Genomic DNA, 27,926 nt, shown 5'->3' on the forward strand with positions numbered 1-27,926 from the left:
AAGTTTTATCGAGAAAAGAGATGAGCATATAATTGCAATCCTTAATATATTCTGATTACACTTGATTCATTCATTATGTTTTTCTTAAATTATATGATACGCGGAAAATCTATTTTAAAATATTCGCACGCACAATCAAGGTTACAAAGGTCTGTAATTTCAACTCCACATGTAAATTGAATGTAATGGAAACGCACGTCGTGAAATCGGAGGAGGTCAAATCATAGAATATCCCCGATATTTTCGATGCGTGTAATCGAGACGTGCAAATTATCCCTCTGATGGAGCCAAGAAGCATGTGAAACGTTAAGAGTAGAGTGGCAAGAAGAAAAAAGTTGGAGCGAAAGGAGCAACGACGACGTACTCATGAATAGGCACAGAAACGCGGAAGAGTAACTCTGTTGATGACACTCGACTCATGTCAACGACTGAAAAGAGGAAAAGGACAATGGAAGAAATCATTTCAAGTGAAAGACTTTTTCGTGTCACGAAAGGCAATTGCGATACGAGATGAAACGGAACGTTAAACGAGAGCCAGAGGTCAAAACGTGAGGTTAAACGTGCGGCGTGCAACCTGATAAGAGTCGCTGCGGAGATCCATTGAAGGAGAAGGATAACCCGGTAAGGAAGAAAGGAGAAAGGGCGAAGTAAACCGTACTGAGAGAGAAGATCGGGAACACGTGGTGAATATCGAGTGTCGATCGATCTGGCAATGTACAGCTAGAAGTATCAAATTGTTATATCGGTGCCGCGACGAGAGCCATCACGAGAAGAGTACTTCGTGAGAAAACGTTTTTGGGTCAACATCGTAAGTAAATAATAAGCGTTCGATATTAGTTTATAAATTTCTTCTACATCTGATAAATAGACGAAGGGGAGAGAGAGCCAGAGAAATTGTCTTGGACTGGCTCTTAAGTATGCGAGGAATATCGCTGGTGGTGGATTGTAATGCATGTCGCAAGATACATAATAAGAGGAGAATGAGAGAACAGGCGGATTCGCAATCGAAAATATCACTCTGATGAAAAATGATTCTGCTTCAGGTACCAACATATCGAGAATTCGGAGACATGTTTACCACGAGTTGCGAAAAGTTATCGGAGTAAATCGGAAGGGAAAACAGACAAAAGAAGTCAGACTAATCTCTCTTGTCTTTAAGGGAAAGATAAGACACCGCTGGATTATTAATGCGTGATCCAAAAAGAAGACTTTTAACAGGAAGATTTTAAAATACACATTTACAATACGTGTTGCGTTATTATATCAGATATAAACGAGAACTTCAAGAGGTGTATTGTAGAAACAAGGGGAGCAGACGTTCTCACCTTTTATCGTCTCGGGTATTCAAGAGCTTGTGAGAAATCGCAGAAGAAGAAATATATATTTATCATTTGCTGTAACGTGGTTGTTTCGCTTTAAAGTAAGACGCGAAAAGATTACAATGAGAGATGTTAAACCGGTGGTTCAACGGCGCGTGCCATACATAAGCCGAGGGAGAGAATAATGAAACGTAAATCGCCCAGGGTTATTCCCGTTATTCTAACAAAGCGTGCTAAGCGTGTTAAACGCGAAGGTAATATTGCGGTAAACAGAGATACCGCCTCGACAAACCGCGCTATAAATTATTAAGAGAGGCGAAATATCAGTCGCGGAGAGAAAGCCGCGGAGAAATATCGAGGATATCGCACTGATAAGATATATCACGAATCGGTGGAGAGAGAGGCTGCTCAAACGGAAATTCACTTTACTTAATCTAGCAAAGGAGGCGGGATAACGTCAATCGCAAACATCTAGATTCCGACGCGGTCGTTTGAATCCACCTGATTTACATGCACAACGCGTTCGCAAAACTCGCTCGTTCAGTTTGAAAATTAGAGCGATCGGCCGGAAGTGTACCGTCGTAAATACGAAGAGTTGAAGTGGATAAGAAACGCGAGAGCGGCGATCGCGGACGAAAAAAGCCGCGCGATTCCAATGAAGCGCAGCGCGCGAAGAGAGGTAGAATTGGATTCGTTTTGTTTTGTTAAAAGAAAATAATTAGAAAAAATATATTTACTGGAACCCGAGTGACCCTTCGCAAGTACAACCGGTGTCAGTCGTGTGAACCGACAGGAGTGCAACGCAACAATCACAATAATTGATACTCGATCGTGATACACGATCGTGAACCACCGAGAGAATTTCATCGTTTTATTATCCTTGTGCTAAAAATAGAAAATTATACAATAGCGACTTATATACAGTCACAATCACCTTCTCTCTTTCACAAACAACAAAAGTTTCGAGCGGGAGAAACTACGAGAGCGACATGATTCGATGAGAGTAGTCGGATACGCCTGATAAAAACAGAGAAATTTGGATCGTATTCCTTTGGAGAATCAACAGGAAGCTTTCTAGATTAATTTCAGCATCTCGCCTCGTATTACGCATAAAAAAAGAATTGGAATCGGGATCGAATCAACAACGTGACTCCGCATCTGACGCATCTTGCCTTAATTGAGTGATTATCCGTGGTATAGCACATTGATATTAAGATCTTAAACACCATGATTAATCGACAGGGACACTCGTTATTTACCGTAACCGGAGAAAATTGTGCCGAGAAATCGAGAAATTTTCACTCGGCGTGAAGTGTGTGTCAAACATTAGCACATGTAGAAAAACTTTACACGACGACCCACAATCTTCGAATGATCCTTTCGAATTTTTTTCCCCTCTGAGGACGCTACGGTAAAATCTATCGGGACACCTGTAGACACAGATGTCTACAAATAAGTAGTCTGTCTGAGGATATTACGTTTTCTCGTATATGCCTGGACCGATCATTTGGAGGAACTATTATAGACGAGGTGTTGATGGTTTTGCACTGATGCGGCGAAATCAGCCTGACGTTAATCGCGATACGCCACTCTTTGCATCTGAATACGCGCTCACCCTAAGCGAAGGAGATAGCATTTTACTGAGAGAAACAGGATCCTGTTAGAGCCCAAGACTTGACAGCCAATCGAATCGACGTAATAAGGAACAGGATAGGAAAATCGAAGATTTAAAGGTATATCTTTTCGTGATAATTTCTACGATAATTAGAATAATTATAAGTAACATCGAATCTTATATTACGATCTTTGAAGTCGTCGATTTATTACAAACAAGTTTGCTATGCACGTAGATTTATCGAACGAATTTTTTTATCAAATGCAAATTTCTTTTTCCTAAAGAAATCTCTAAAAATGCAATTATGCGCGAGCTCTTTTAATCTTGAAAAATCGTGAAATATATTATAAAGTATCAATTTTTTATTTAAAGACAATTATCACAATTGGGGTATTTTATGGGCGGTTCTCGCATCTCGCATATTCTTCTTTTATGTAACATCTACGAATCTCTACGAATGAAATGAATGGTTCCCAATTAACGTTACGACGTTGATTAATTCTAATTTATTTTGCGCGAATAATGAACATATATACATGCACGCACTTTGCCGTCATTCCCCAACTTACTTTCGTCTCGCGTTAGCGCTCCTTAATCTGATGTTTCATGCCAAGCTTGTTTTTCAGATCGGATGTCTCGCCTCACAAATTTGCCAGCCGTGTAAACGTCTCGTGAGATGCGAGAAATTGCTATCGGCATCATCGCGCCGATGATCGTCTTCCCGCCCACGGAATCGGTCTCACCCGTCGTAGACTGGAATTGCAGAAGGCACTGGATATGAATTTGCAGAATTATCGCGCACTTTCCAGATTTCGCATTTGCGACGATAAAGAAGCGGCGAACGAACGACGTGAAGATCGGTATCAATCCGTGATACACGAAAGAAGTAAGTCAATCTCTTAATTGAAATTAGAATATTATATATATATATATATATATATATATGTATTGATATATATATGTATTGATTGTGTGAATGAAATGTGTATTTGACGATGTTTCCGTTTATAAAAAAGATCTTTTTGGAAAAGATTAGAAAGATTTGCCGAAAGATTCGGAGCTTTTGATGAAAATTAACATTTTTCCATGATTATTAAAATATATATTTTAGTTTTCTTCTGTAGAATATAAATTTTTTTCTACAAGAGCAATTCAATAAATAAAGTAACAAGATATTATATGCGTATAATTGCTTTAATATTATTTTATTTATTGAATTTATTTTATTTATTGAATTATTCCAATTATTTATCAAAAAATTTAATAGGCATAGAGACAAAACTTCCTAACTTTACACAAATAGCATTCTTAATTGATTATATTAGCAAATATTAATATAATAGGGATTAAAAATACACAAAGTGCATAAATATGGCATAAAAATTTCTTGCTCATAACGTATAATTTTTTTTAAACAATATAGTTAAACTCTTTGAATAGTTTATATCAAGTTTTATGCATAATAACACTTTATTATTTCAATTATTTCCATCTTTTTTACAGTCCTAGTTTTCTTCAATTTGTAGTTTTTATTTGTGTGTATGTGTGTTGTAAAATTCATATAGCTAAATTAAACATAAATTTTTTTGTCAGTAATGGGCGATAATATTATTTATGTACTTATTGAATTCTGCGTGAGATATGAAACATTAATGATATAGCAAATATTTCTATAGTGAGAGAATAAAAGCATACAAAGAAGCGTGCAGATTAAGACTTCAGCAGTCCGTTAGAGGAAACGAAGTGGATCGTTTGATTTGAATTTCATGAAGGAAAACACTGTTAGATGACTTTGCATCACTGTTTACAAACAAGTCAGTTTAAATATCAATTTAAATTCGAACGCTAATTCACGATCACTTTCATACAAATCGTGTACACTTTGAAATGAATGACTTGCAATACAAATCATCAAGCTCTTCTTTTTATCAATTAATATATTATATATTTATATAGCATCTTTATTTAATTAAATAATTTGTTAAATTGTACGTACACTGTTTGCTAATTGGCCGATCGCAATTCGCAGATATGACATCCGGATTATTTAATAAATAAATAAAGAGAAATACAACTTTTTTCTCTTTAATAATAATGCAAATGCACATTGCAAATTTATCAATCGCAATTATATTTTTAGTCCGTTTTCACTTCAAAACGTATTCTTTTGTACCACATATAAATTAATTAGACGCGATTAATATTTTTCACTGACGCGATTAATATCTTTCATGAATGTCAATGTTACTATTACTCGTTCCTGACCTTCCTCGTTATCGTTTGCTTTCACCATTATAGCGACTTTCAATCTCTCGACGATCGATGACCTTTACTCGTTCGCGATCATTATTCATCCATTTACGGTAATACATACAGGAAATTTCAGACATTATGATAATGTTGATTCACATATTGCACATTATCTTTTATCCATAAAAGGAATTTTTATTGATTTGAAGTTAATTTCTTGTTTGTCAAAAAGTTTTTAATGTGGAACGTTAATTAATTTTATGATTAATTTTCATATTAAAAACTGTTATGACTCCTTAATTTTTAATACTTGATTTGGTAACTGAATCTAAAATTAAAATTCCATTGTAAGTTAGCATTAGCGGAATTATAAATAAATGGAACCAAGTTTTATAATTTGTGAATTATTAAGGCAAAACTGTCGTTAATAATTTTTTATAAAAATTCTTATTCTATTTTTTTATTTTTTATAATAAAAATTATAAAATAATAATATATGAATTCACGCATATATACATATCAAGAAATCTTTGGAATTTATATCTACAATGATTCTATATTATACACAAACATACACAACGCTGACAGTCAATTTTTAAGATGCAAATCTCTTAAAATAAATGATGTAAAATATTCATAACTATCATTTTAAAACATTCAGATGCCAAATAGAAGCATATTTAAATAAAAAATATAGATTTCAATTAAAAAAATCTCTTTTTCAATTACATTTTGTACAAAAGCCTCGCATCATTCTTATAACAAGGCGCGAATACGGGTTTATCGATTTATGACACGCGGATGTAAGTATAACATGGCATATGCCTTCAAGCATATTCTATTTCTCATTTCTCGACAAAGATTGCAATTTCATTCACGCAATTTCCGCACGTGTACTCAATCCAAATAATCATACAGGTGGAATTGAAGCACATGTTTATTCGCATTATCACGAATAGTTTGTATGGTAAGTGTATCAAAATGTGTGCCACAAACTTCTATATATACTAGACCGTTAACAGTTTTGCTAAAGATGAAGCTAGGAGAGTTACTTACAATTGAACAGAATATAATTATTCTATTAATAGACGAAATATTAATCCAAAATATCAATCAATACTTATCTGTACATAAAAAGAGCTCATAATATCTGCCGACAAATTGAAATACGACATAAAATGTATATTAAGTCAATCTATATATTCTAATTGTAAATAACTGTTCGATGTTAGCGATCTACGTATAATATATAGAAATCTGGTGTCAGCAAACATTATTGCATGTTAAGAATATCCCATATCGTTCACTGTCCAGTTTAAATCACATATGCAATTGATCTGAAATTATAAACGCGCGCGTGTATATGTTTAAAGAAAAACTGACGAAATAATATGATTTTAATGAGATTAAGACAAGTTAACGATCGGATTAAGTATCGCAATGCACGGGACAATTGATAATATATTAATAAATTTGTGCACTTATTAAATAATAAATAATAATAAATTATATAATCGCGCACTTTGCGTCAAGTTATAATAAGACGACAAAAACAAAATAAAGATTTCATATTCGTATATTAATTTTAATGAGCATGTATATAATATATTTTTCATAAATTAATAATGAGAAAGGATGAGAACAAGGCTTGAATTGATAAATTGTTTAAAATATCGTATTTGTTTTCACTATATATTTCTCAACCTTGGTTAGATATATACATATGATAGTCGCAGTAGTCGAGGTGCCAATTACACCGCCGCTGCTCAAACACCGGTACCTAATCATTTCTCTCTTCTATATTATCTTCGCGGCGCCTCTGTGAACTGTATCTGCAATTTATACATGCAATTTATCACGACCAGAAATTCTGGCGGTATAATTTACGAGATGAACCACACTCGATCCTTTCTATTTCTTTTTTCGCTCGTGTCGAGAGATTCTTTATTAGTCCGACGACGATCAACGAGACGATAACATAATTCACGGTCGGCAATTTCGAGTAATTGCTGAAGACTGCACCGAGATAAGTACTCGCGAAGAAGATTCAGTGATACACTTGGCATTATGAGACGCCTTTTGTTCTTGATAAATATACATAATGATAAATATACATAATGATAACATTATTTCGAAACAGTATTCGCGCGACAACCATTATCGATAATTATAAAGATATTAAAAAGATATCTATAATTCATAATATTATTATTAAAATATATTTTAATTTAACTAATAAATTAATTAGTTAATATACGCATAAATAATTATATAATATAGTATAATTTATATTAATATATTATATAATTTATATATATATATATAAAATTATACTTAAATTATTTAACTTGAGATTTATAATTTTTTTTTTAAATTTAATTAGAAAACAATGAAGAAGTTTTTTAAATAAATCATTATAAAAGACAAGGTTGACATTTTAAAAATTACGTCTTATGGTTGTATAAATTGGAATATAAATATATTTTTATTAACACAAAATTTATATATCATTATTAAATATCGAGATATAAATAAATTAGGGAATTTTTTTTAAATTACGAAAATAATTATAATGTACGAATATTCGAATATTATCGTCGCCTATCTATGAAAGGTAAAGACGTTCCCTGACATCGCGAGCGTAACTGCGTGCACATATATAATAGCGCCGCTATAAACATAAATCGAAATCTCATCATTATAATTCATTGTTTTTACACAAATTCGCTGGGCATCTTAATCACGAGTACATACATATGACAAATGCGTGACGGAGATTATTAGAATCGAAAGCGGAAAGTAATTTCTCCAAGTATTGACAGAGGAAACATTCTCAAGGGAAGTAATTTAAACAATATGATAGATTGTGTGTGTAAGATTTTTTTTTGAAGCATTATAAGGAAAGCGGCTAATCTATTTCCACTTGTATTTTTCAATAGACTAGAAAGCAATGTAAGATTGGCATTTAAATGTTCATACATACAATAATAATTATAATTTTTTTCCTATGTCATATTAAATGCGCAGAATCAGTCTATTTTCTTTTACAATATCAAATGCATTTTCTATCTTAAGCAACGGTATTAATCTAATATTTTGCAAATAAAATAATATAAATATATTTAATATAAATATATTAAAAAGACGATAACAAAAAAACTCTTACACTTCGCATATTGATTTATTTTATTTACATTTCGTATGCGATTAATAAGTAAACTACCTCCATATAATATTTTCTATATAATATTTTCCGTATAATATTTTCCATATAGTTTATTTTTCTATTAAATTGAATAATTTGTTTATTAATATTTATTTTAGAAGAATTTTAAAAGAAGATATGAAATGAGAATCTAAAGAGTAAAATTCGTTTCTTGCCAATTCTAACTTCAATATTCTCATCAACCTGACGATTTATTACATATACAACGAAGTTGCTTCACTTCTCAAGTGCTGGAGCGATTAATTAAAAATTATAGCTATTTGAAATTCATATCATCTGCCGCCGACCGGTGATTTGACATATTTCCCATCGCGTAGCTAGATGCATTAATCTACATTTAAAACACACGCGTGCGCGCGCGCAAATAAATTAATTCAGAGATGGTTTCCCGACGATGACGTCGACGCGACTACACTTGCTGTTGTAGCCGGCGAAGGTATCTAAGCCCGCAAGAAGTGCCGCTATGTCCTACATAAGAGCCGAGGCGGCGGAGGATGATTCTGGGACGACGCATTCGGTTATTACGTATCTTCCGGGTTCGGCTATGATTGATTTCTTAAACCTCAAATTAAATTTTAATATCGCGAGTCTTCATTTATCGAGAACAAACCACGATTTATTTTTTTTCCTACTGCTTCCGCATGATTTCTACAGGTTTCAGAAGAATTTCGGAAAACATTTTGAATTAAAAGTTTGGAAATTTAGCTGTTTCTTATCATCGATAAAATCGTTGCAGAAATTTACTTTTAATTTTTTTTTGAACTAGTTTTCTTTCACTTGATTATTTTATATTTACTCGAGGATAACGAGTGAAATCGTGAAGTACTCAAAACAGTTCCTTTTTAAAATTATTTTCCGGCTGTAATGTGAATAATATTACAATAAAATAAGAAAGGAAAATAAGGTTTATATGCAGCTCCCCTTTGCTGTTAAACGCCATGACTCATCCTTTCTCTGCTTATTATTCCACTTCGAGAGCGCAGATGGTGGTTGGACTTAAATTGTAACTCAGCGTATCGTTATGAACTGCGATAAAGCATTCGATGCATTTTCTGCTTCTGTTAGAAAGGAAAGATTGATCGTGATTATTCATATCGTAATATAATATATACAATTTTCATTACAACAGAATTCATTCTTCTTTTGCTACAGTGTTGATTAATTCACGAAAAATCGGCCATTGATGAATCGAAATTTGGATATGTATTTTTCTTCCTTAAAATGTCGACTTTTTAATTTAATTTTTTGCTGTATAGTTGAAGCTACGTTATGCAAGATTTTTTTAAATATCCCTTCTATTTATTTATCTTATCTTATAATTTAGTAATGTTAACGTGAATAAAGTATTTCTTCTAGGGTTATAAACCTAAAATATGTATCGTAAAATGTTGCTACACTTTCTTACAATCTTCATCTTACATGGAAGGCGCGCACCGTAAACTAGATGCAAGCTATTTTGCTCGCCTATCACTGCATATTTAGAAATCATTCGATTGTATCTTAGGACGCGACAAGTAGATCATATGCATTACGATCCGCCAGCACTTTATTGGGACGTACGCACGGCGCCTTTGTCGGCTGAAAAAGGGGTGCCGCTCCCTTTCTTTCCTTCACTCCTTTCCTCACTAACCGGTTCCCGACCTGGGTTGAAACTCTCTGCGCGTTCCGTTCTTCAGCTTCCATCTGTCGCACGCGAGCTATCAGAGAACGTGCGCTCGTCTTTCCGCGGTTGACACTCGCTCGCATTCCACGCGCGACGTACACCAGAGAGAAAAAGCTTCTTCCTGCGTTAACCATCAGTTAGCATCACGCACCTCGTTATTGAGACGGCACAAACCCTTCATCGAGCCTATCGCGTGCAGGATGTAAAAGAATGAATGGGGATTGTAGAACAAAGTTGCTCGATAATATGTACGTCGGTCGACATTGACTCGTGTCTAATCTACCGGTTCCCGTTTCTGCAATTTGTTACTCGATGATTCCAATAAACTTTGCGACATAATTATAATATTGAAACAATTTATATGATATTTAGTGTAGAAAAAATTTATTATGATTATTAAAAGAAGGAATATATAATAGTTTAAAATAGAATAATAGAAAGCAATTGTTTCTGGCTACATTAAATAATATTTCCTTATTATGTATTCTTTATTAGGACAATTTTAATATTACATATATATTATCAAAATTATATATATATATATATATATATATATATATATATATATATATATATTAATATTTCTGTATAAAATAGAATATATTAAAATAATAGAGACGTTTAGAAGTAATTTTAATTCTAAAGATATCTAAAGATAATTTATGAATTTTATTTTAATTAAAAAATTTGGATTGCATCCTTAATCTTGAATAATATTACACTGGAAATGTCAACATAAATATCACATTTAAACACATTTTTATTACATTTGCGTCAAATTAGATTTGCAATACAGTCGTTGCGTTGCCATAAAAAAATGTTGTAATTTTTTATAATATGTCGATACTGATAATTGATATCAGCACTGATATTCGTGAAAGTTTCGATATACACTTTTTCTTCCTGATACCTAGCGCAAGTGTCGACTTCCTAATCTAATTCTATGCTACAGTTCCAGCTACGTTATACAAGATCTATTTAAATATCCCTTCTATTTCGAGCCTATAACTTAACATGGTTACAACATAAAATATTTCTTGCAAAATTACAAGCCTATACTCCAAATATATTGCTATATTTTTGACATAATTCCAAAATTCCTTACAAATCCAAATTTGCATTATATAACTAATTAGATATGATTAAGATACATCAAAACCCGGTAAAATATAACATCCATTTGAATTTTTGTCTCGTCTGAAACAAACCCACTTTAGGCTTGTTCCGCTCTTCAACTACTCGAGATACCGTATCGTCGTGTGCACCGTACGTCAAGTTCACCCACTTCGCGCATCGATCGTCAGCGGCGAAAGAGCATCTCTCGCTCACTCGCGCGCACTTAGCATACGCGTTATATGTATCTGGTATTATAACGACGAGCGACGGCGACGGGCGAAGGTTGTTCAACTCGGGCGGATCTTGTAACCGTCAAGTATAACGGGTCCTAAGGCCCGCGCACGCCGGGCATCGCGCCGGCGCTCCACCTTCGGCTCGGTTTTTACCTCCTCGCGAGCTCTAGGCGAGCGCGTGTGCACGCCGGGAACCCTCTTCCTCTTCTCTGCCCGCTACAAACCTTCTTCAACCTGGGTACGACTTGTCGAGCTCGCCAGTCAGCCGTGCACCATTGTCGAAAGATCGTCCGGGTAGTCGACACTCTCGCGATCTCTTCCGTTTCTCAAATACCTGGCGATTCGTCAGATTTTAGAGTTCACTTCGAGCATCTATCTGTACTTTTGCATTCTCTCGCTTCTTCCTCGTCCACGTTCGTTGTCTCTTCTTTTTCGAACAGGTGATAGTCGAGTAGTTAACGCGCGGATTCGTATCAGTGGTGCGCCGAAAAGTTTTCTCGCGGTCGTCGGGGGTGCGTGTGCGTGTATGTGTATGAAGATCACCGCGTTAGCGGTGATTCGATGTGTCATTGGGCAGTTGATTGAGATATAGGTAAGATCTTGATAAATTTACAATGATTGTTAACCATCTATCACATTTGGTTGAATAATAGCATATTTCGTTTATTTTAATTATGCAAATTTGTTAACACATTTTGCGCTAGTTTAATTGTTCGTCTTTTGGCGGCAATTATTGCATAATTAATGTGATAATTATATAATATATTATGTGCACGTACGCACGCACATGTGTTATATACATGTGTTATAAATGTCATTATGTGCATTATATGTTATTTTTTTTAATTTACATATATGGAATTTATTTAAAATAATTTTAAAAATCTCTTATGTATTTAATCATAATTAATTTTAACTCAAAGTTTTTAAATAACATGAATATATTACTTTATTGAGAAACATAAAGAAGAAATTGTAATATATATGATATTAGCAGAATCAGATCCAGGATGTAACATCGTTAATAATCATCACTTTCTTGGGAGAAGAGCCTTTAGTGCTTTCTATTTTTGTTTTTCACATCATTACGTCATGTTATACTTCACATACTCACCTAATGGCGTTTCATGGATATCTTATTATATTGTTTCATTAAATGATTGGGAACACTTTTGGAGCTTATACGCCACGCTCTAAAAAAGATTGGAAGTAATTACATTAATTAGATTAATCAATGTTATTAATATGTTGTGCGACCTATTTGTGCCAAACAATTGTGTGCATGGGGACACGATTAAAGTAATTTTCCATTTTAAAAAAGTTCGGAATTTTTAAATTTGTTATTAAAATTTTATAAATTCATCTGTAGGTCAAAATTTTGTTTCAAGTAAATTTAAAATGAATTGTAAAGAATAAGATTCTTTTTACCTACTCTCTAAAAGTGAATCAGTGTATTATCACTGAAAAACAGTAAATAGTCACTTATTACAGCAATTATAAGTACAGCAATGTAAATCAGTGATATTTTATTGAAAGAATCAGTTAATAATTTTGACTGTTTCAATCAGTAATATTTCTCAATATTAGTAATATTTCTTTCGTTATTGTCAGTAATATTAAACTACAATTCATCTCTCTATCTGTTTCATAGAAACTTAAAAATTTTATTTATATTTACTAAATATTTATTATATTAAAAATTTTATTTTCTTTATATATATTACATGCATATTGAACTTGGTATTTTAAATAGATAACGAACGAATAATTTTCATTAAGTCGCCAGATATTTATTTGTCCGACTTATAAAGATCGATTTAATATCTGAAGCCTCTCTATTGAGATTGTATCAGAAATTAAATCGAAGTAATACTTCTAATTTTAAATGTCGCTCTTTGCAAACTTTATATAATTCTTATGACTAAAATTAAATACGAGAGAGATAGCGATCATAGCGGTAAACGAACGAACTAGCGATTACTGGTTTTACAGTAAAATTTACTGGTTTTACAGTGAATTTTATTTTAACTGACCATAATCAGTGAGATATAAGATAAAATAACAAAAAAGTAAGCGTTTCCACTGAAGATCAGTAAAATACTCACTGATTCTCAGTGAAATCTTATTTTACTGTTTAAATTAGTGATATTTTCACTGATTCACTTTTAGAGAGTATGTGCATCTCTGAAGCTTAATATGCCAAAATCTTTTTTACTATCTTTAAGCTTTTATTATTAATGAAATATTAATTAGACATTATTTTTATTGGGAACAAATTATTTTACTTATTGACAAGGAACACAGCTTCTTTATACTAATCGCCCATCATTCTACATAGATGCATGATTTATCAAAATTGTCAATATTTAAACATTAAGCATGACTTACTAAATCAGCAAAATAGAGAAATTATAATTAATCGTTATGTTCTTATGATATATGAATACTTTCAATTTCCATCTATTTTTTTCTACTTTATGGACATGTTGAATTATTTATATTATATTATAGTCTCTTTCACGCTTTAGTGAAAGTATCTTTAATGAGAGAAGAAATTTATTCTCTTTCATTAAAGTATATAAAAAAATATATATAAAAAGTTAAAAACAATAAAAAACATAAACATAAAAAAATATAAAATATAATATAGCTAGGGTATATTAGCTAGGTATATAGCTAAAGGTATTACCGTTATTAGTGCGAAATTAATTAAAGATCGATGGAAAGGGAGACTTCGCGTGAGAACATTCATTGTGCGGGACAGTCGCTGAAGCATCCGCTTCCCATAACGAACGATTATCTATCCGTAAATGAGATTCGATCCGGCCGATATTAATGCGATTTATTGACTCGAACGATCGGAAGGAGCGCTTTCATCGTGAATTTCTGATCTCGTGGTTTTATTTCCTTTTTTTTTTTATCTTCTGCGATCTGATTTAAGCGTTAGGGTCGCTCATTAGAGCACAAATCTGTTTGGTAAATGGCGTAATTTTATTGCGCGCACGATCGTTTCCGCTGGGGCATTCAACGTTCCAGAAACGCATCTCATTCTTCGGCCATAAGCGATTCCATGAATACGCGAATAGCCTTACTTTGTAGATTGAATTATTGAGGTGATCGAATGATTTTATTTCACTCCGTTGATTTGTCACATTAATATAGATACAGGTGAAAAATATATTAAGCTTTAATAAACTTAATATTCTTATAATATTAATATTCTTATAAATATAGAGAAAAGAAAAGAAGTAATACTTTGATTTTACATTTAACTGAACCTATAAGATATTTTGTCATCATTTCTTTGATCTATCATAATTTATAAATTAATTTTTTATTAAAGTTTTACTTAATGAAATCACACAGTCTGACGGTAAAATAGTTCTCCGTAATCTCACATTTATGTCTATTTATTGTACAATTGCCGGAAATTACTACAATACGCTTGCCATCGAAAATAGTCAGTGCGTAAAGCATAAATAATAATTATTGTTGCATATAACTGTTAAATTTTACGAAGATAAAATTATCGGAATTATACAAAGCACAAAGTTTGTAGGTTTATCACCAAAAATTATTAAAATTGTTTCACTTAATTTATAATTATTATATATTTATCAATTAGAAAACGCTTATAGTCTGTCACATAATTATAAGAAACGATTTATTTGTTATCTTATATATAGCTTTTTTAATATTAATTTTTTAAATAGCATATTAGTTTCACGCAAACAGCTTGAAAATTTAATGCTAACACGATAATTGAAGTATAATTATTATAACAATATTTATATTTAACAAAGATATATAATTTATTTATCATATTGCTCGATCGGTCTTTTTTTTACTGACGCATTCGTTTGGAATTCAGAGACTCTCTTTATAACGTTATTCACAAACTCAACGTAGCCGTTTATGCGCGTGGTTTTCATGTTCGTAAAGATACATTCAAATGGTTAACGGTACGTACCCGTTCGTAGAATTTGCGGATTCTACTATTCAACACCGGCGAATAATGTCCCGGCTTCTCGCACTTCGATCACATTCCCACATTCTCTGATACCGCCGCGGGATGCACGATCGACGCGTCACGTACGAAGAACTCCCGAAGAAGATCGACGCCCCAATCGTGGTACCGTTAGTAGACACGATTATATGAGCGGAAAAATGCAACGGTAAACAACATCCAGGTGACAATCATGCTATCGCCGAGCGATTTCTATTGGAAATATTAATTATAAATGACAGTTGATCGACTTGTCTTTCTCAAGTTGAGATTGAAAGTATCTGATTATCCTTAGCGGAGATTTCAATGCGTGAGGAGGAGAGAACGTTTCGCTCGTTCGTAAATGATCAGGATATTATTTAATTAAATGTTATTCCACAAGACAATTTCTCTTAATTTATGATGTATTAATTATAATTCTTATATTGATGAATACGTGATTCTTGTATTTTTACTAAAGTTTTTTCGAAAAAGTTTTATATTATTTAATATATTATTTAATTTTATATTATTTGTATCACACATCTTGCACAGTGATATGAAATCCTACAATCTCATTGCGCGAATGCATATTTAATTTCATGTGAACGTCGATGCTGAGATAATTCTACTGCTTGTATTCCACGTGCATTGATGGTTGAACAATCGGAAATGAAAATTGAATACGAACGACCAAGAACCTTCAGTGACAAATTGGTGCTCAGAAATTCACGTCGCGTCTAAGTAAAGTCACCGAAATCAACTGTCTCGACAATTGCGTCATTAGTAACCTAAAGATTGTGCATCTTAATTTCTTCAATTGTTGTTGTCCAACATCACTTTAAAAGTCGTTGTGCGCAGGTAATAAGATCGTGTCTTATTATCAATCGTAAGTTAAGGTTTCCTACGCAAATTACACTTATAAATATTTGATTCGGATGTTTAATATTTATTGAATAACATTTTATAGAATTATAACATAGATTCAGACTTAAATTATTAATTTAATAATAATAATTAGAATTTTACACATATAAGAATGATAAGAAAATTTAGCTATTATTGTGCGTTTACATATATTTACAAATTATATTTACAGATTGATTAGAAATTCGATTATCGAGAAAGAAAAGATTAAAAATCTCGAATTAATATTGTTCTTATCCGCTTAATATATCATTGTATAATCCAATCAGAAAAAATATTCTATGTATATATTTGATTAATATCTATCTGCGCTTCATGAAACGCATGCGAGATATTGCAAAAATGTTTGTCGAAACATATAAAAACGGTAAATATATATTACAGATGTAAATCCTCGCAATAACGCTTACGCACATGCTTATTCTCATGAATGTTAATGCAAGCGTCTCGTTTTGTCGTCGTAAAATTAAAACCTTCCATTTCCGCATTTGCTCCATCGTTTCCTGTCGCTCCTTCTATGATTGACTCGATCGCGCCTTTCATTTCGACGATCGCAAAATTGTTTTTATATTCGCTCTCGACTGGTTCCCTATGATACACAGTCTATAAGCAACGAGATCTAGAATATTGCTCAAGATCAGGTTCGATGCTTAGGAGTGTAGGTCATCGTGTCGAGGACAGTCTCTTGATATGCATATTTTGCAATTCGAGGAATCTCCCTTTGTCTTTCTTTTTATAATTCACAGCACATCGTTTTCGATAAAGCCATTTCTGAATTTGTAAATAAATCACATAAAAGATTGTGGTATAGTCTTCTTTATATAAAATGTGTATATATAATCTTTTTCTAACATATTCTTTTTAATCTTTGTTTCAGTGCAAAGATGTGGATGCAGATGTTAAAAATTGTGATGGTCCTGCTTGTCGCAGGATCAGGAGATACCAGACCTCAGAAAAGTGGTAAGTTTCTTCAAAAGAATGACATTATGCCTGATGACAATATTATAACGTGACGGAAACAATCGGTAATGTCTAGCAATCAAATCATGTAATGCAGCAAATTGGTAGCAGAAAACGATGTTTTCTAACGCACAATTGATGCCTTTTACGCGGTACAATCGTAGCTAATAAATCGTGCTTATCCAATTGCTTATCCAATCTATCATCTTTTTATATATTTTAATATCATAATAATTTCATATAATTTAATATATGACACTTAATAAATGTATTTCAATTATAATTACTTAATATAATATTTTTTGCTAGTTGTTGTACATATATGCAATAACTGTCACATTATGATTATTTTTGTTACATTATAATAATATAATAATTCTATTATATTAATAATTTGTTTAATTAATTTATTAATGTAATGATATTAATTAATATAATAGTTCTTGATCATTGGTATAATAATTCCGACTTTGTGACTTTTATTTCACAAATTTGCGTGCAATTTACATACGATGATTATTTTCAATGATTGATTTTCTTATTATTTCTGATAAAGAGCCTTTCATTTCTTAAAAAATGGACTTCGTTCAACGTTCCATTATGGAGAAAACGACGCATCAAACATGTAATTTCCCAATAGCATCAATTATATATTGTTGTAGCGTGTCGAATCGCAATTTGTCCTTCTTATCGCAATTACGTCATTGTTCGTCATGCGTCTATAGTGTTTTTCTTGCAAAATCGAATTTCTTAAGACGGAAGCATTTATTTAAACTTGCAGCAATTGGAAATTGCCACGGCTTAGTAGTTTCATTGCAATTGACAACAATTAGCACATTATTAGTGTCGCAAGCTTCGTTTATGTAGCACATCCAATATTTAATCGATAATTATTTAATGCAAGTTTTTCTTCTCTCTAAAAAATTTTGTTTCGCCTTTCAGACAATGTAAATTTGGCACCACAAGCGGAATCGAGCGACGCAGGATGGAAAGACGTTCAAGCCCGGAACAAGACGCACGATACAATTCGGGACGATAGCAGGTATACAGGGACTTCCGGACGTAATAGAAAGTCGTATATCACACATTTCCGCGATAGTGTCGATTTGTCGCGCCAGCATAACGCGATCGGTTCACGCGCGAACGGTTTCGTTCCAACAACACGCTCGTCGTTTAACGCTCGTCGTTCCAAGATCGATGAGATCTGGACGACGTCTGAATTTAAAGCACCTTCGAGTCTTTCGAGGACGAACGTATTAGGTGAAATCACAAAGACCGGCACCGTTCGAAATTCAAATAAATCAGATGGGTTTTTGCCTGGTGGTTTTTCTAATAATTCACCGAGATTTGTTTTTGCATCGAATAAAAGCTCCGACTTAGGGATTGATCGAACGATCGATTATTCTGGAAAAGTAAGTAGCGAAGATTTAGAAAGACCGAAATCTGACGCGTCTTCGAGTCGAAATTATAAATTGGAAATCGCTCGGACGAGAGGAAGTAATTTCTTGGTGAATCATGCATCTGGTCTGGCGAGGGTGAGCGATGATATTTCTATCGCGAAAAATCGGCAGAAGTCAGGTTCGACTAAGCCTGAGTTGTTTTCAAATAAACATATTATTGAAGATGATACTTTGCTTAGGAAGACAGGGCAGGTTTTGAATATTCCTTCTTCGCATATAGCGAGAACTAAGGTCTCAATTGATCCTCGGGAAAGCGCTGTTTCAACGCATTCCATCAATAAAGATCAGTCGATTCGTAAAAGCACGGACTCGATCGTGACTTTGCACGAAAATCTAAAGTCTGGTTTCATAACCGATTCTTTTCGCCGCATTATCGATGCCGAGCGCGACGATTTGAATAATTCAGGAGAACTGACACAGCCGATTTTGATGCCGAATCCGAAATCAAAAGTCGGTTATGACGTATCTCGCAGACACGCGATAACTTCTAATAGAAACTTCGTTAAGCTCCGATATCCGTTTTCTACTTTAAATCGAGATGCTAGCAATGTCGCGTTAAATTCGAAGCTAAAAAGTGACGACAATGTTCAGCTGAGAGAGTCGATGAAGACCCACTTGACGCGAACAGCTGCAAAGAGGCCTGCTTTAAATGATCGCGCGACGTTCCATCTGACGAAGAATCATCATTCTTCGCATGCTCAGAATCTGTCGAGTCAGGTCGAGAGAGTCGACAGCGGAGACACAACGAGAGACGAATACGGTAGTACAACGACGGTACAACATAACGCGTACTTGAAGAACTGGCCGAACAAAACGTTGAAGGATATTGAAGATCTATACAATTACGACAAGTACACTTCGTCCCTGGAGGAGAGTTTAAGTCCTGACTCCGGCTTTCACGATGTCCATGAGACGCCAATGATTTTGTCGTCGAACGATGGTTACAATCACCCGGATCCGATTATTGATGCCAGCGTAAAGAAAATCATCAATTGGTTGAAGGTAGCAACCATCACGCCGAACAGCACACAATTTATGGAAGACAGTGACGATGTTCACAAACCGGTCGATTCAGTCTTCGAATCGATTTACGAAAATTTGGAACCTAATCGGCCGCTAAGCGTTAGTAATCATGATAACGATCGTTACGAAACTGTCAATCTTCAAGATACGCCTCAGAGTCAAAATTCCGACGAAATAAACTATTATGAAGAGTATCCGAATCCAACCATTCGTCCTCAGTATGCAACAGATTCTGCGAATCTTTCTCCTATTTTAACTCCTTCTTCCTGGTCTGATGCGACGTTATTAAAAAACAAAACCGTTTACAATCCCACGACACATGTGACGCAGAATACGGTGGTCCACATTTTAAACGATGGTCTGAAGGAACCGAATGTAACGCAATTGAAGGTGTCTCAACCAAGTACGATATCTGCTGCTCAAGCGGCTTCTTCTTCAGATCAAAAACCCAATCTTCATATAATGTTAGAAAAAGATAAAGAGAAACCTCCTAAGCAAGAGACCAATACCTTCCCCTCGTCCTATAATTGCCCGACCATCACGATAAATACTTACACCCGCGTAAATAATACGATTCAAAGCAAAGAAGGCTGTACCGATCTGAATATAATCGTCAACTCCCACGTCTTGAATACGAACGTGTTCAAACCGAGTAGCGAACCGACAGAGAGCTACGATAATACAAACGAGAGTGATAAATATGGGGAAATCGACGATCTTTCCCATCAGGATTCTTCAAACAGTTACGTAACAGCGCCGATCGGCACGTATGACCCGCTTGAGGCATCGCGCCCAGATCAAAATAATTATTACGATTCCCAGAAAGATCCCGATAGTACCTTGAATGGAAACAATCCTGTATCCTCAGAACTATCGACTGTCGAAGTGTTTCAGAATACTCAGATCAGCGTGCTCGGCTCGAGTGTCCCGATAACAAACTCGGAAGCGACGGCGGATTCGGTTGCAGATGGTCCTGTCGGATCGTCCGTCGATGGTCCTGCCGTTGGTGATGACGCGGCTGTTCCGCCGGCTGCTGCCGAGGCTTCAGCAAGTGAATCACCCATTGTCGGAAACCCCGGTTCCATAAACTCGCCGGCTTCCATAAATGTGCCTTCGGTCGGACAATCTTTGAGCAATTCTGTGACAGGTCAAGCCAATGGTCCTGGTTCTCTGCAGCATCCCGCGCTGCAGAATCTTCCTAGGCCTGGCTTACCAAGCACTAGTAGTTTATCTTCGTCGCAGGGTTCTTCGGGATTATCCTCCGATGATGACGACGACGATTTCGACATGTTGCCAGGCGGCATGTTGCAGTCAGTCGCTTCGGTCTTCACGTACTTTTCTTTATTAAATCCATTAGGTTACAGTTTCTTCAGCCTCGCTGCAGCGCCGTTCGCCGCAATGGCAGCTGGCGTGCTTGGCGTCGCCGCAATTGTCTTTCCGTGGGCGATACCAAATGTTATCGATTTCGGACGCGCCGCGGACAAGACGACAACGATTAGATTCAGGCCGAATGTCGAGGAATTCGTTAAACAAGCCGTGCACAAGTACAATGGTTTGAACGAATGGAAAAGTAGACGGAAGAAGCGCAGGAAATGAATTAATTTTGTGATTGATCTCGTAATGCTCGTATATTTCTTCGAAATCACTTGGCATTATTTCGAAGAGAGGAGTCATGGTGTAAAACTTGCATGAAGCAAGCATAAGCAGGTTCCGTTAGAATTAATTATATTAGGACTCGAAAGGATGTAGTGTGATTCATATCCTTCATAGGCGTTGATATCCTTCTAGAGTTGATTGAAAATGATATATGATTAATAAAAGAAGCGAAAAAAGATATATATAGCTGAATGAGATTACATGCATTTATTTTAAAACATGAGGATGCGTTAATACATAACGCATAATATAGCATATGTAACGATAAGTCAGATTTGTGGTGTTTTTTTCGTACAAAGCTTATTTATCTGGATGAATAATAATGATTAAATGAATAGAAAATTTATTTATTATTTTATGAACATGATATCTTTGACACACACCTTTTTTCCGTTTCATTTTTTTCTTTTTTTCTCTTTTCTTTTTTTGTGTGTGAAAAGAAATCTATAATAGATATAATTTTAATAAAATAATTAATGATTATATAAGAATTCGTTTATAAGTTCATAATATATTTTTATACGCGATATTAAATAGCTTTGTTTTTGTTGCCAAAAATAGCATGATAGGAAAACACATTCTCTGTTTATATAAATAACTCCGTAGATTGAACAATATAATATGTTCAAATAAAGGAGAAGATTTACGGATAAAGACATACGTATATATAAATATGTATACATGTATGTCTGTGTATATGTTCAGTATTTTATTACTATTATTTATCATTATTAGCCATATGTTCAATAGTAGAACATATAGTATATATTGCGCTTTTTTATCGCAGATATAAATTTTCTATAAATTAATATAAGTTTTTTGATAAAATATTTATATATATTTAATTTTTTATAATCATTGCTTCCTACTAAGTGTGTCGGTATTTAAACATAATAAAAGCTTACACCATTTTAGGGCATTTGCAGTATATTTGTGTGCCAACAAATATGTAATATTAATAAAATATTTGAAGTAAATATTAATACATTCTTGTGAATAAATATATAATATATATTTTATATACCTTCGTATATATTATATAAAAATATATGTTCCTATTTTTGTATGTATACATCTACAATCTCCCTAGATCCTCTATCCCGCTTATTGTTGAAAATCAACTAAACTTGTAGAAGAAATATTATAATATTTAATATACACATTTTAAATTATGTAGAAAGCAAGAAATATACGAAATTGTGCATTTTGCAAAATATAGTATCTGTAAAAAAATAAAGAAAGAAGTTGATATTTCACAAAAAGAAGTTGTATCACATACATACACGACATAACAACACGGCATTAATATAATAATCTTATATCATATTATAATATAATAATTATAACACAATAATTCGATAAAAACAAATGAACAAGTACAAATCAACACAGTACAAATGCTGAAATAATACAAATTATCGATTAAACTAATTCAGTTATTTACAATTGCTTATCCGTATAAATTTTATTAAAATTAAAGAGAATTTTGTTACTAATTTAGTAAATATTTTAAAACTTTTAAAGTTAATCAAGTTAAAGCTTAGAGTACAAAAGATTAATAGTATATTTTTTTATGTAATTATGCTTTAAGTACAATTTTTTGTTAAAATAGAATCTAAATTGAAATCAATGTTTAACGAAAGAGCATTAGTTTTATTAAAAATTAGAAAAATTTCTTACGCTTAATCCACTTTATTTACTTGAAAATTATTAGTGTGCTTAGATATGTAAATGCTGATGAAGAAAAAAATTTAATTGGAAAATTTTTATTGAAAGAATTTTAATTAAAATTAATTTGATCGATTTATTCTCTAAGATAGAAATAATAATTTATTTGAAACTGCATCATATTTTGTAACTTTATTCCATATTATTTTTTTCATTTTATTTTTAATTGCATGCGTAGTGCTTGATAGTGGTGCTAATTTTTTTGTTACTGTATGAAAAATCAAGTCTTAGCTATTACACATAAAAGGTAAGGATAATGTTTAATAACATGCTGTTATGTGCAAGGACTTTTTTTAAAATCTTTATATAATATGCTTATCTTTTTAAATAAAATTAATAAAAATTTCATTTTAATAAAATTATAAAAGAAATTCGTGAAGTAACTAGATATTATCACATGATTTCTTCTTTACAATTTCCGTTTTTAAAATGTGATTATATATATGATTATATATTATATATGACTGCGTTGTATCAATATGTGATTATTTAAATCGAAATTTTGCGAAACAGTTTATTCGATCATTTTTTGATAAAATTTGACAATGGATTTTATTTCAGTGAGCAGCTAAATATCACCCGTGACTTGAAGGATCTGCAATATATGGATCAATCCTTGAGAACCGTCGCCACTCAACTTCTCAATGTTACGAATCCACAGGACGTGATAAAGGTGCATAATAAAGACTTCACCACCGTAGAACATGGCATCGCTACGACGCTGAAGTCCTCGGAAAAAAACGACACATCTTCGTTGATAAAAGAAGTCAATTCAGAAATCGGTAACTTAGAATCCACTGGTTTAATTTTCGGCAGGCCGATAAATTCCAAGTTCAGTTACTTCGAGAGTAGCCATCCTGGCCAGGCAATGGCAATAACGCAGGAAGAGCTCGAACGGGAGATGAGCTCCACGAGGCTGATGACCGCCTATAAAAATAATCCGACAACTACCGGTGGTATTTCCACGTGGATCCTGCTGAATCCGCCGTCAACGACTGTTAAGAGCGCGGAAGTTGAAAAAATAAAGTTACAACAACCTTTTCAGACAGAAGTACGACTGACGGTCAGACCAAGCTCGTCGATCGACAAAGTGGGAACGATCTCGCAATCTGATAAGACGTCAGAGAAGAGCACACCGCAGTTGACTCCCATTATAACCACCGAGAAAGTAACCGTGATCACGAAAAAACCGACTACAACAATCACGAAAAAGATCACAACTACTCAAAGACCGGAGAAAGGTACTTCAGATTCGGAAAAATTGGAATCCTCCTCGGGTACGACTTTAAAGGCTGTTCGCACCACAACTGTAAGCAGTTTGGCGAGCGATGAAACAACATTCTCGACAACTATTTCCACGACAAAGAAGAATCAGCGAACCACTTCTAAACCGAAGATTACTACGTCGAGAACGACTTCGCATTCTAAACCGATAACGACAAAACCGACGAGATCAGGTCAACAGGGTAGACCGAAGCCTACCACGACAAGAAGAACCACGGTCAAACTTGAAACAATGAAAAACGAGACATCCGCGTCGACTGGTAAGATTGAGAAGGTGACTTTCAAGCCGGTTCAAATCATCACGACTCCGCAGAACAAACCGGAGAATACTGAAAAACCGATATTTGTCACTAAGATAAAAGCTTCAGTACTCATGGACAATCAGAAGTCTCCGACTACTTTACTTCCGACATCGGCTATAACCACTCCAGCTTCCGATATCGCGTCTAAAACAGATTTGTCCGACATCGACCTTGTGGAAGTGCCAGTAAAATCGAAGCCGACCGGCACGAAGGTGAATAACGTGTTGAAAGTACAGCTGAAGAAGCCTGCAGAAGAGGCTACGCAAATTGAAATAGAACCGATTAAAGTGAACGCGCCTGTTCTGAAGATCGAGAAGATCGACAAGAACAAGATGGAGCAAATCGTGGACAAGGATACGGACAATCTGAGTAACTCCAAGATAGATTTACAGTTCGACTTTAATCCAGAATTAACAAAAATTAACGTAGAAACGCAAACGCAAACTGAAGTGACGTCAACAACGACGACTGCAACGTCAACGTCGACCACGACTAAACGACCGAGACACAATTCGAAGAGGAAGAAGAACAAAGTTCGCAGACGCAAGCCATCCACGACTTCGGCAGCGCCAAGTCCGACGACAGTCGCAACGATCGTTTCTACTTTGATGGAGACTAGCGAGGGTACCACGAATGCCATCCTTTTAGACAACGCGATTCAAGAATCAAAGATCGCGCCCGAGACAAAGATCGCAAACGCGACGAAGAATAAGAAGAAACAGCCGCAGAAAGCGATTAGCACTCAAATCTACAATTTTCTCAGTCGCGACGTGATGCCTAGCTTCGGCGTAATGTCACTGGTAGGTCTGGGTCTCGGTTTAGCCTCGTATTTCTTGTACCCCTTCGGCGGTACCATCTCTCGAAGAAACTACGACGTGGAGCCAAATTACAAATATAATTTGGACGAGTACGGCGGCAATTACGGACAGAGCGAGGAGGAGGTGTTATCCAAGGTATTTCAAGGTATGACGAATCACGAGAGCAAGTATCCGGGGGTGAAAGATAGCAATTATTATCATTATCAGCATTACGACGGTGCGTATGATACGCAGACGACGAAAAAGACTGATGCGAGATATCCATCGATATCCACATCGCCCATTTATAGAACGATGGAGAACACTCAGCCGGCGGTTAAGTATCGGAACACGGACTTTAGATATACCGAGGCTCAAACCACTCCGGTTTATTACGATCACAAGCATTTGGATGTGGTAGAAGCCGCGGGATCGGCGAACCGGCAGTTTGTGGTCGGTAACGTACCCAAAGAATATCCCTTTGAGGTGAAAGCGGCCGTCTTGCCGGTAGACAGCAAGAATGGCATTAATTATGTATCGACCGAGATCGGGCAAACGCAATTCGAGAGGGATATCGCGCAAGGTTTCAATTTCCCACCGAACTCAGCTGAGGTGTATAATTATCAGGTGGAAGCGTCGACCGTCAGACCGGACGATGGATATGAAGAAATCGAGATAACGCCGACCGCGGTAGCTGTCGAACATGGACCCCGATCTCTCAAGGTCAAACGCTCTGTTGGTACCAGCGAAAATGACCGACGTTCGAGATTGAAGAGAGATTCGGTGATACAGGTGATACCGTCGAAACATGAACTGGAAGAGGAACGTGAGGAGGCGGAGAAGGAAGAAGACTTGAGCAACGAGATTCTAGATATCATTGATTCGGCATTGCCAGGTGGTGAACAGCAAAAGATGAAGAATAATAGCGAGGAAAACGAGGTGGAAGATTTCAAGGGACAAAAGAAAAGACAGCAGGAGGAAGCCAATACGCGTGTGAAAGAATCTACTATGAAGACTCTTACCACCGTAAAAAATATGGAAAAAGATACGACGAATAGTCCCGAAAGCGTAACATCATCTCCCAAGACCGTCGAGCAAATGAACGACGGTGGTTCAAGCACCTCTTCGGAGATTTCTTCCGATCGAGGCACCTCGGAGATCCATTTCGCGACAACATCGAATCCGAAAACCTCGGAAGCGACAACTGTCGAATGGTTCGAGAGCTCGACCACGAAGAAACCCCCGGAAGGCTTCAGCCTTTTCAACTTCGTGAAGAAAGTGGCCGAGATCAAGTTCAGGCTGGGCTTGACGATTCTAAAACATGCCAGCGAAGGATTCGCGCGATATCTAGGTCACGTGCAAAAGAGGATCAACGGCGAGGAATGAGGGTGATCGTGTATAACTAACTCGGAAAAGCGATGATAAATTAATTGGCGATAAAAATTTTACGTTTTTGTTTTAATAATAATTTATACGCGTTTCCCGATCTATCTTATGCGGCGCGCGCTTGCTTCAAAACATTATTCGTCGGAATAACTGCGATCCTGAAGAGCCTCGTAACGGTGGTCGGCAAACGCGAAGAAGCAGCACACATCTTTCCCGACATCTTCACGGTCGATTCGAGACGCGATTTCACGGACGATCATTTTTATCTGTTTGCATCGCCGATAAATGATCGTCCTTTCACTTAGAAAGCTAAAACGATGAAGAGAAACACGAACTACTGTTACGTCGGTGAACGAATGGCTTCCTCTTCAAAGTATTGAATCTTTCGCCAGGATCCTCTTCGATGCTCGACGCGCGAGGAATCGATGATTGATGACAATGCAATGTACTTGGGTTTCACGATAACGGGTTTGATTAATATGATAAGCTTTAATATCGGTTTTCGGATCCTCGCGCGCGCACACACGACACGTGTTTTAAAAATATACTTCTTCAAGGTCAAAAGTAGCGCTGGAGTTTGGTGAAGGGTTTCGATAAACGTTTTTTCTTCCAAAAAATCGCGATTAAATTTTTATTGAAAATCTTTTCATCTCTTTACATAACTAATTTGGTATGCGTGCTGCTCTTATTTCGTCTCGCCAAAGAGCGAGCAAAAATGTACGGACGAGCCGATATTAGGCAACTTATACCGTAAAGTATTCTATATAAATAAATAAATAATGAGAAACAAATATAAATGAATAAATAAATAAGTAAAACTCTCTCTCTCTATGTAATACCCTGATATGAGTTATGTAAATAAATATTGGAGATTGTAAACGCTCTTTTTTCTCTCTCTATATTACGTTGCATAAAAATACTAAAACATTTATTTTTGATAGAAAAGTTATTGATAGAGAAGTTACGAATTATTTCACATCGTATCAATGTGAAAAC

The 27,926-nt window shown here is 34.9% G+C and overlaps 2 protein-coding genes across 3 annotated transcripts; both read left to right on the forward strand.

Annotated features, from left to right (window-relative positions):
* The first annotated feature begins 166 nt into the window (after positions 1 to 166).
* Positions 167 to 27,812, forward strand: LOC145961087 (uncharacterized). 2 transcript variants are annotated; one of them, XM_083080931.1, is made up of 6 exons: positions 167 to 808; positions 1,044 to 3,052; positions 3,561 to 3,820; positions 17,212 to 17,294; positions 18,237 to 18,336; positions 23,723 to 27,812. In XM_083080931.1, the coding sequence occupies exons 4-6, from the start codon at positions 17,219 to 17,221 to the stop codon at positions 26,928 to 26,930; spliced, it is 3,384 nt and encodes a 1,127-aa protein (XP_082937057.1). In that variant the 5' UTR covers positions 167 to 808; positions 1,044 to 3,052; positions 3,561 to 3,820; positions 17,212 to 17,218; the 3' UTR covers positions 26,931 to 27,812. The 2 variants fall into 2 exon arrangements, with proteins under 2 accessions (XP_082937057.1, XP_082937056.1); XM_083080930.1 differs by lacking the exons at positions 167 to 808; positions 1,044 to 3,052; positions 3,561 to 3,820 and adding an exon at positions 11,565 to 12,014.
* Positions 18,344 to 21,803, forward strand: LOC145961089 (uncharacterized). The gene has a single exon (XM_083080933.1). It carries the CDS (start codon positions 19,184 to 19,186, stop codon positions 21,371 to 21,373), a length of 2,190 nt encoding a protein of 729 aa, XP_082937059.1. The 5' UTR covers positions 18,344 to 19,183; the 3' UTR covers positions 21,374 to 21,803.
* Positions 27,813 to 27,926: the final 114 nt, after the last annotated feature.

The sequence above is a fragment of the Camponotus vicinus genome, unplaced genomic scaffold, assembly GCF_025532165.1.
Source record: "Camponotus vicinus isolate PSW18456_S1 unplaced genomic scaffold, iyCamVici1.0 SCAF_10, whole genome shotgun sequence".
NCBI lineage: Eukaryota > Metazoa > Arthropoda > Insecta > Hymenoptera > Formicidae > Camponotus > Camponotus vicinus.

Excerpts from the sequence above, each read along its gene's own strand:
- LOC145961087 (XM_083080931.1), top strand. The coding sequence starts at position 17,219 with ATGTGGATGCAGATGTTAAAAATTGTGATGGTCCTGCTTGTCGCAGGA. Across the intron at positions 17,295-18,236 it reads TACCAGACCTCAGAAAAGTG|ACAATGTAAATTTGGCACCA; the intron begins GTAAGTTTCTTC and ends TTCGCCTTTCAG. Across the intron at positions 18,337-23,722 it reads ACAATTCGGGACGATAGCAG|TGAGCAGCTAAATATCACCC; the intron begins GTATACAGGGAC and ends ATTTTATTTCAG.
- LOC145961089 (XM_083080933.1), top strand. The coding sequence starts at position 19,184 with ATGCCGAATCCGAAATCAAAAGTCGGTTATGACGTATCTCGCAGACAC.